The following is an 8,928-nucleotide window of genomic DNA, read 5'->3' as shown; positions in this document are numbered from 1 at the left end:
TGTCTAGGTTTAAAAATCAAGCAGTCCGACTAAGCCAGTTTGACCAAGCTAGGTGTTAGAGATCTTCTCTTAATACCATGGAGAATGCCTTCCTAATAAACAATGGTTACTTAGGTTCTTAATCCGATCTAGGCAGCATTGTGTGAAATGTGCTAGGGCTTTCTAGTGGGCTTAGTCCCTATTGACCTTTAGCTTAAGTATTATAAAGGGAGTTTACTAGTGTGATGAGCCTGGGGAGGTGTAACAGAGTTATATGACCCCCCAAAGTTACAAAATTAAAATGCCGAAAACAAACAATTTTTTTTTATAAAAAAAATCAAAGTGCCACAATGTAAAATCTTAAGCTGGAAGAGAAATCTCAGCTTGATTGGGTACTTCACTCACATGTATCACCTATGGTACTAGAGCCTTAGAGGTTCCCAGTGTGGGCGCTTTTCCTTGAAAAGCAAAAAACCCAAGGCATACAAAATAAGCACACACATCAAAATTGAATCACTTTGAAAAGACTTTGGGGGGGTCAAAGAAAAGGTAATCAGTCAGGCGATGATTTCATGAGAAATTCCTTTTATCATTGCTTAACTAGAAGGTCTTCTAGGTATAGCCTCTAGTCAGCCCTCGAACATGAAATACTTGGCTCTCACGATTAAACAACTTAATTGACCAGAGAAAATTAAGAAGCTTACCCATGGTATTAATAGTCGATCTTTATGCCTTTCGACCGTTAAATTAGCGACCCCAGACTTGTTTAATTTTTTACCTTTACAGCTGTTTATGCGTTTGATTATATTGCAATTTAATGTTTATTGCTGACAAATGGTTTAAAATTTTGTTACCAATCAAATTGTCTGCCTACAACTGCATATGCTTTTTAATTGCTTATGAGAATGCAATTACTGTGCCAATGTTGTTTGATTTTGCAGTGACTGAAGGAGGCTAAGGACATTGATCTCAAAAGCTCTTCCACCTTTAAAATTTTGTTACCAATCAAATTGTCTGCCTACAACTGCATATTCTTTTTAATTGCTTATGAGAATGCAATTACTGTGCCAATGTTGTTTGATTTTGCAGTGACTGAAGGAGGCTAAGGACATTGATCTCAAAAGCTCTTCCACTTCGACGAACGCGCTTCAACTCAATAGCTTCCGAGGACGGAATCTACATGAGGAAGGGGGGTATGTTAACCCTCACGGCTCACGGACACCCTATCACCTACAACGGACATTGTATTATTTACTTGGTAGAGTCAGGTACCGGGCTTGTCGGTCCAATAGGAAAAGGGTAAGAGTGATCGTCGATGAGAGGCGAACTCTAACTGGAACATTCAAGGGATTAGTTGGATAAGCATGGGCGCCCAAGTGTGAATGGGGCGAGCTCATATAAAAGTCAATTAAACCTAAAATTCACTCATTCTCTCATTTGTGCAATTGAAGAGTGCTCTTGCTCCATCTCCATCTTCTTCTTCTTCATCTCCTTGTGTGTGTGTTTCAATAATATTAATTCTTCTTCTACCATGCAAGTGCAACTAAGTTGAAAAATCGACCCTCTTCTCAACACATAATCTTAACACAAAAGGTTCAACTAAACTTAATTAGTAAATCGGCTAATCTACGCCCAATTGTGGAATTAGGCCTATATGTAGCTTAACCGAACTGTTTACCTTCGTGAGTGCTTTGCGCTAGCCATTGGTGCATCAATCATGGCTTTGATACCAATGTGAGATCCATGACTAGGCCACCCTTTTGATTCTGCAAAACTAATGCATTGCATGGAAGCGCAATGACCTTACTCACGGCTTTGAGTTTTATTTTGCGAAGACCAATACAATTCCACGCAATCATGAACATGTGGGTTAAACTCTTGACCACGCATTCGACTATACACCTTGACTCCTCTCTCTCTCTCTCTCTCTCTCTCTCTCTCTCACCCAAAGCCAAAAAACGCGCGTACGCACACACACACAAAATGCACATCTGAAGGTTGCTTTGGCCTCAAGGAAATCAAAACATTTGGAAGACGGTGGTAGCAACCTCAAGAAGCTTCCGGCAGCAGAAACCAAAATTAAGAGTTTGATCGCCATATGCCTTTTCTACTTCTCATCACCCTCACCCTCAGAAATCTTCACCACGGCTGTATTTTCGAAGCTCGCCCGGGCTGTTGTAGAAGCCCGGGCCCAACCCCGATCGTCCTCTCTGCGTGCCCTTCGCCATCACCACCAGCAGGAGCTATGGAGGCCTCCTCGCTTCCTTTCCCCTTCCACCCGAGCAGCTCGGCGGTCTGGTCTTCCTCCCGCAGTTTTCCCAGCCTCAATAGCGAACCTCCCGGCTCACAGCTTTGCTGGCGGCCTCACAGGGGCGCATCATCCTCATTCGTTGGCCTTCAGGGCCTATCAGAGTGCGGCAGAGAGTCCGGTAAGTCTTACATGTCTCCATGGTGTGAACTCAGTCAGATCAAAATAGACAGAGTATGCCACACTAAGCTCAAACAACAGACATGAATATGACGCTATCAAGCTTCCACAATCCAAATGGATGAAAGAGCAAGCGAGTCTTGGTAGCCTTGATCACCTTCCTTTGCGCACCAATCTATCAAATGAGGAATGTATATTCATCATATGGGTGATGACACATGTAGCTAGGTAAGTGATACACTCTAGAGCTTCCCAAGGGCTTAGGTAGTAGAAGTACTGCATTATCTCATGGAAACACAGATACAAACTCTTTTCCTATAATAAACTAAACCAAACATGGTGGAAAGTCCAACCGCTTCCCCCTTCTTTCATGAAAGTTAGTATTCTGAAACACAAAGAATGAGTTTAGTTTTTATTTGCTTCAATGCATTGAGTCAAAAAGATGGTCGATGGTTTGCAATTTGTTTATACTTACATTTTCTGTATACTCCACATTTTTCACTTTAACTATTGGAATAAACAGCAATTGGTGCTCGATGATCAAAACAGAGATACTCATTGCAGTACTTTTGACACTAATTCTGAAGACACTTTGGGCGCGTGGGGGAGGCCCTTGTCTAAGAGTGCGTAAGACCTGCACAGAGCTGTCTGCTTCATTTCAAGTTTATGTCACATGTATGAGTGTTGTGTATGCGTGCTGATTTTCTACACAGAAATTATCAACCTGTTTAGGAAGCATGTATCTGCACAAATATTTAATGTGCTTATGTAAGCTTGACTGATTGGATGGTTTAATGTTTCTTAATATAAATATACAAAGTGTGTGTGTGTGTGTTGTGTTTTTTTTTTTTTGGGGGGGGGGGGGGGGGGGGGGGGATAGTATATAAAGTTTTTGGTGCTTGTCACAATATTAATTTGCAATTCATGATTTGGCAGTTAAACCCATCAGAGTTCACAGAAATGTCATGGCAAGCGATTGCCAACTCCATTGAAGTAGCCAAAAAACACAGGCAGCAAATCATTCAACCAGAGCATTTGCTGAAAGCCTTGCTAGAACAAAAAAATGGACTTGCTCGAAGATTATTTGCAAAGGCTGGGCTGGACAATACTCAGATTCTTCAGTATACGGAGCGATACATTGAAAGTCAGCCCAAGGTCAGTGTTTTTAGCTTCTCATATGTTTGAACTTCGAACTTAAGGCTGTAAAGAGGGTAACTTTTGTATGGTTTGACTCTCATGGAGCTTTGACACTCAATTTATTATGGCATAAGAGTTAGTCTGACCTGTGGGACACATTAGATGCAATGCATTTATTTTGCTGTAACAGATGGAATCATTTAAAGTTTCAAAATTCTCAGATTTAGAAGAGACAATGTAATTACTCGTTTGCTACAGATCACAGGTACCATTTCAGTTGTCATGGGACCAGATTTTGGAGCTGTAATAGAACGAGCAAAACGTTACAAGGCAGAGTATGGTGATTCATACTTGTCAGTGGAGCATCTGTTGTTAAGCCTTGTGCAAGACGATCGCTTTGGGAAGCGCCTGATGGCCGAATTCAACTTGACTGAAGAGGCCTTGCGAGCAGCTATTCAAGCAGTCAGAGGAACACAGAAGGTCACAGATCCAAGTAGGAGACAATTCAAAGATTTTGAGTTGTAAATGATGTTGGTTCTTGTCTTGTGATGTCATGGAAAGATTCATTCTTCCTCTATTGGCCAGATCCGGAAGGAAAATATCAAGTTCTGGAGAAGTATGGGGTCGATTTTACGGAGTTGGCAAGTGCAGGAAAGCTTGATCCTGTAATTGGGAGGGATGCAGAGATTCGAAGATGCATACAGATTCTTTGCAGAAGGACAAAGAATAATCCTGTTATTATAGGAGAGCCTGGGGTTGGCAAGACTGCTGTAGTTGAAGGGTGAGTAAACTGGCACTTCGTGATGGTTTTTTTTGTGTATCCACGCTTCAGTTTAATGTTTGGGTGCACGTCTTTGCTGTATGATGTTGAAGTTTGATTATACTGGCTGCAGATCCTATGCTACAAATCTAACTGCTGTTGTAGTCCTGAAGCTTGCCTGATGTTTTCTTTTGGATATTGGGTTGCCTTTTTGCCTTGGTTGTAAGTACTTGTGAGTGTATTGTGGTAGGTTGTTAAGTAAAATTGGAAATTGAAAATGATGGGAGTAAACCTTAAGAGACAAATAAGAAAATGCTTGTGAATTTAACCAAATCTACTTTTGTTATAATGCTGGAGCTTGCCTTGTGTCTTTCATTGGATATTGGGTTACCGCTGTACTTTGGGTTGAAATACACGTCTGAGTAAAATGGTTGTATAATCAAAATGATGAGAGTGAAATCTCAAAAGCAAACGATATTCACTTGTATATGGTGTTTTGTATCTCAACAAACAGAAGATTTGCTTTTCTTGTTTTGTCAAGTTTATTTGTATCTCTTTGGCCAATAGTTTTAGGCAATTTACACTGTCTTTTCTTTGGGAGACAGGTTGGCGCAGCGGATCATACATGGTGATGTTCCTGAAGCGATTGCCAATAGAAAGGTCAGTCTCAATGTTGTTGTAGTCTTACTCGTAACGTGTCAGGTGTCATCTCATGGCTTCTCTTTTTTCATCAATGCAGATTATATCACTTGACATGGGAGCACTTATTGCTGGGGCCAAGTATCGTGGAGAGTTCGAGGATAGATTCAAAGCTGTACTAAAAGCAGTATCTGATTCTGATGGACTGATTATTCTCTTTATTGATGAGCTTCACACAGTTGTCGGAGCAGGTGAAGATTTGGCTTTTCCTAAAGATTGTTCGGGTGGTTTGATAACATTTTGCACCATGTAGATAAAAACGATAGAATTTGGAAATGAAATTTGAGCTGTTTTCAGGTGCGCAAGGAGGAGCCCTGGATGCTGGTAATTTACTCAAACCAATGTTAGGACGAGGAGAGTTGCGTTGCATTGGGGCCACAACGCTGACAGAATACAGAAAATATATTGAGAAAGATCCTGCTTTAGAACGACGCTTCCAACAAGTTATGGTTGGGCAGCCTTCAGTGGAGGATACAATATCAATTCTTAGAGGTTTGAGGGAGAGATATGAACTTCATCATGGTGTTCGAATTGTAGATGGTGCAATTGTGGAAGCGGCCGCTTTAGCCGATAGATATATTAGTGGCCGGTTTCTTCCTGACAAGGGTAATGTTGAGTCACCTTTGTTTATACTGCCAGGAGTTGGGCCTTTTCATTCTCCTCATACGGACACGTTTTCTTCTGCCTGCAGCCATTGATTTAATTGATGAGGCAGCTGCAAAGATCAAAATGGAACTCACTTCCAAGCCCACTGAATTAGATGAAGTAAATCGAGCTATACTGAAGCTGGAAATGGAGCGACTCTCTCTCCTAAAAGATGATGATAAGGTTTCGCGAGAGCGTCTAAGTAAGCTTGAAAAGGAGCTAGAAGTACTGAAGGCGAAGCAGGCAGAGCTTACACAGCAGTGGGAAAAAGAGAGGTCTTTGATGAACCGGATCAAGTCATTGAAAGAAGAGGTAGGAATGGTCCAAGAGGGAGAAAATTGTCGTGTTGCATTTTCTGAAGCTCATTATTGAAAGATAAGATGGTCTGTGGGTTTGGACAATGCTTGTGTATAGAAAATGCTAATGTTTCTTGGGTCTGAGCAGATAGACCGTGTGAATTTGGAGATTCAACAAGCAGAACGAGAATATGACTTGAATAGAGCAGCTGAGTTGAAATATGGTACCCTTTTGGCATTGCAAAAGCAGTTGGAAGAATCAGAGAAGGAGCTTCATGACTACCACAAGAGTGGTCGAAGTTTACTTCGGAAAGAGGTGATAGAAGATGATATAGCGGAGATTGTGAGCAAATGGACAGGCATACCAGTGTCAAAGTTGAAAGAGTCTGAGCGTGAAAAGTTACTCCATTTGGATGAGGAACTACACAAAAGGGTGGTTGGACAGGAGCAGGGCGTGGAAGCTGTGGCTGATGCCATTCAAAGGTCACGAGCTGGTTTAGCTGATCCAAACCGACCAATTGCAAGTTTCATGTTCATGGGTCCTACAGGTGTGGGAAAAACTGAACTTGCAAAGGCATTAGCGGCTTACCTCTTCAACACAGAAGAAGCCTTGATCCGCATTGACATGAGTGAGTACATGGAGAAACATGCGGTTTCTCGGTTGATTGGAGCCCCGCCAGGATATGTGGGTTATGAAGAGGGCGGACAACTTACAGAAGCTGTCCGCAGAAGGCCTTACAGTGTCATTTTGTTTGATGAAGTTGAAAAAGCACACTCGGATGTCTTCAATATTTTCTTACAGATATTGGATGATGGGCGCGTTACAGATTCTCAGGGCAGGACTGTGAACTTTACTAACACTATTATCATCATGACCTCCAATATTGGTTCTCAACTTATCCTTAGTACATTGGAGAGATCAGTTTTTAAAGAAGAGCTGTATGAAGAAATGAAGGAGAAGGTGTTGGAAGTGGCAAGGAAAACCTTCCGCCCCGAGTTTATGAACCGTATTGATGAGTACATAGTCTTCAAGCCACTAGATCGGACACAAATTAATAGCATTGTAAAACTTCAGGTAAGGGTCCCTGTTTGCATATTGCTGGTTTGCAAGCTGCTTAAAGCATTGAATAATTTGTCTCATCTTTTATGCATGCCCTTTATATTTGGCAGCTGGAACGGGTGCAACTGCGAATGGTGGAAAAGAAGATAACACTCAAATATACCGAGAAGGCTATCAAACTCCTTGGAAGTTTGGGTTACGACCCTGCTTACGGTGCAAGGCCTGTCAAGCGGGTGATACAGCAGTATGTGGAAAATGAATTGTCCAAGGGAATTTTGAGAGGAGAATTTGGTCCAGATGATGTTGTGCTTCTGGATACTGAGGTCAGGATCGTAGACCGTGGAAAACTGTCGCAAGAAGTTTTTGTATTCCGAAAATTGTCACGCGTTGAGAATTCTCCCGAGGGAGACACGGGGGCAGTAGCCCATGGCTAATGCTGTTAGAAATACAAACAAAATTATAGATCAATTTTTGCTTCTAAATTTTGGGGTGCCATCGGTAACAGGAATAGTTTGTAAATGACGAGTTCAAGTCGGAAAGTGATGTTGTAGTAGGTACAGGATGTAGAATGACTTTGTTATATGCAACTAAAGATAGTTGCCATGCTGTTTTTTATTGGGTCTCTGGTCTCAGGATTGTCCTCCCTAGAGTAGAGTAGGTTCACTAATGTTTCTTCACCGGATGGAAGCCAGCAATTCTGGGCGTTGATTGTGGACACGTGAAGAATAGTTGTGTACTCTACAATTATGTTGTCTCTCACTAATTGCAGAGTTCGGGTGTATGATTCTGTTAAAACGTTGAAAAATGAAAATGAGAACTAGGCAGAAAAAGCGGAGGATAATGAGTAGTCTCGAACTTGAGACCTCTGTAGTAGCCATGTAGTAGGAGTGTGTGTGGTGTTTGTGTGTGAGGGTGTGGGTGTTGTGCTGGCTCCTAAGGTTGAAAAAGCCTCGATGATGTATGCACAATGGACCCGGTTTGGGGAGGACGGATGATGGGCATAGTCTTGACCTTCATTTTCTCCTCAACTCACCGTTTTGCTACTACGAACGTGTGATTGGGTTTGAGAGCGCCCAACAACGGGAGTGTCCTGACACCCCTCCATTTCTCAATGTGGAGGTATCAGGGGAGCGTGCACGGGGACTCCATAGACACAGTTTCAAGGCCGTCGGCTCTTCGTCGGCGGGTCTCATCGGCGAGCGTCGGCTCGGCGCTACACGCGGATAGATTGTCCGTTTTGGATGTTTAGGTACTCCACACGGAGACCTCGACTTCCTCTTCGAGATCATCCATGCACATTCATAAACGTGTCCGAGGCGCTCCTCGTTCGCGACTGTCGGTTGTTGGCAGATTCGGTTCGCGGCTTGGCCCGCACATCATGGTTAAGAATCTATGTACATATCATATAGCAGCCTCACATCATATCTATGTCGGCTCGACGCTACACGCGGACAGATTGTCCGTTTTGGATGTTTAGGTACTCCACACAGAGACCTCGACTTCCTCTTCGAGATCATCCATGCACATTCATAAACCTGTTCGACGTGCTCCTTGTTTGCGATTGTCGGCTGTTGGCAGATTCGACCCGCGGTCTGGTTTGCACATCATGGTTAAGAATCTATGTACATATCATATGGCAGTCTCACATCATGGGTGTTAAGAAGCTGCAATTTGTTCGGGATATTTTTGGTGATTTTTCAAGTTTGCCTAAAGTGGCTTGAGAGAGTTCCAAAGGGACCTCTTAGACATGCGCTCAAGGCCCAAATAGCTTCGTTCGCTCAACATGATCCTAAAGACGCTTTTGCACTCAATCTAAACTTCAAATGCGCGGTGCCAAGACGGCTCCCGCGCGCATCGAGCTATATGTGATCTCGAGCCGTTTTCTGGATAAGCCCATCATGAGCCGTTAAAGGGGACTCAAGTC

General features: G+C 42.7%; 1 protein-coding gene across 3 annotated transcripts; it reads left to right on the top strand.

Annotated features, from left to right (window-relative positions):
* Positions 1 to 2,010: 2,010 nt before the first annotated feature.
* LOC147431285 (chaperone protein ClpB2, chloroplastic-like) lies at positions 2,011 to 7,486 on the top strand. Of its 3 annotated transcripts, none has more exons than XM_086493893.1 (11): positions 2,011 to 2,408; positions 2,957 to 3,030; positions 3,344 to 3,562; positions 3,803 to 4,037; positions 4,130 to 4,325; positions 4,910 to 4,964; positions 5,044 to 5,194; positions 5,301 to 5,609; positions 5,695 to 5,960; positions 6,093 to 7,019; positions 7,115 to 7,486. In XM_086493893.1, exons 1-11 carry the CDS (start codon positions 2,078 to 2,080, stop codon positions 7,436 to 7,438), a joined length of 3,087 nt encoding a protein of 1,028 aa, XP_086350019.1. In that variant the 5' UTR covers positions 2,011 to 2,077; the 3' UTR covers positions 7,439 to 7,486. The 3 variants fall into 3 exon arrangements, with proteins under 3 accessions (XP_086350019.1, XP_086350021.1, XP_086350020.1); XM_086493894.1 differs by having other exon boundaries at positions 2,270 to 2,408; positions 2,931 to 3,030; XM_086493895.1 differs by lacking the exon at positions 2,957 to 3,030 and having other exon boundaries at positions 2,012 to 2,408.
* The last annotated feature ends 1,442 nt before the right edge of the window (positions 7,487 to 8,928 follow it).

Source organism: Adiantum capillus-veneris, chromosome 21 (assembly GCF_014529385.1).
Source record: "Adiantum capillus-veneris isolate H3 chromosome 21, ASM1452938v2, whole genome shotgun sequence".
Taxonomy (NCBI): domain Eukaryota; kingdom Viridiplantae; phylum Streptophyta; class Polypodiopsida; order Polypodiales; family Pteridaceae; genus Adiantum; species Adiantum capillus-veneris.
This window is presented reverse-complemented; position numbering and strand designations above follow the sequence as displayed.

Bases quoted from the DNA above. Each gene is read 5' to 3' on its own strand.
- LOC147431285 (XM_086493893.1), top strand. From the start codon at position 2,078: ATGCCTTTTCTACTTCTCATCACCCTCACCCTCAGAAATCTTCACCAC. The intron at 5,195-5,300 runs GTGAAGATTTGG...AGCTGTTTTCAG, and splicing joins TCACACAGTTGTCGGAGCAG to GTGCGCAAGGAGGAGCCCTG. The intron at 5,961-6,092 runs GTAGGAATGGTC...GGGTCTGAGCAG, and splicing joins TCAAGTCATTGAAAGAAGAG to ATAGACCGTGTGAATTTGGA.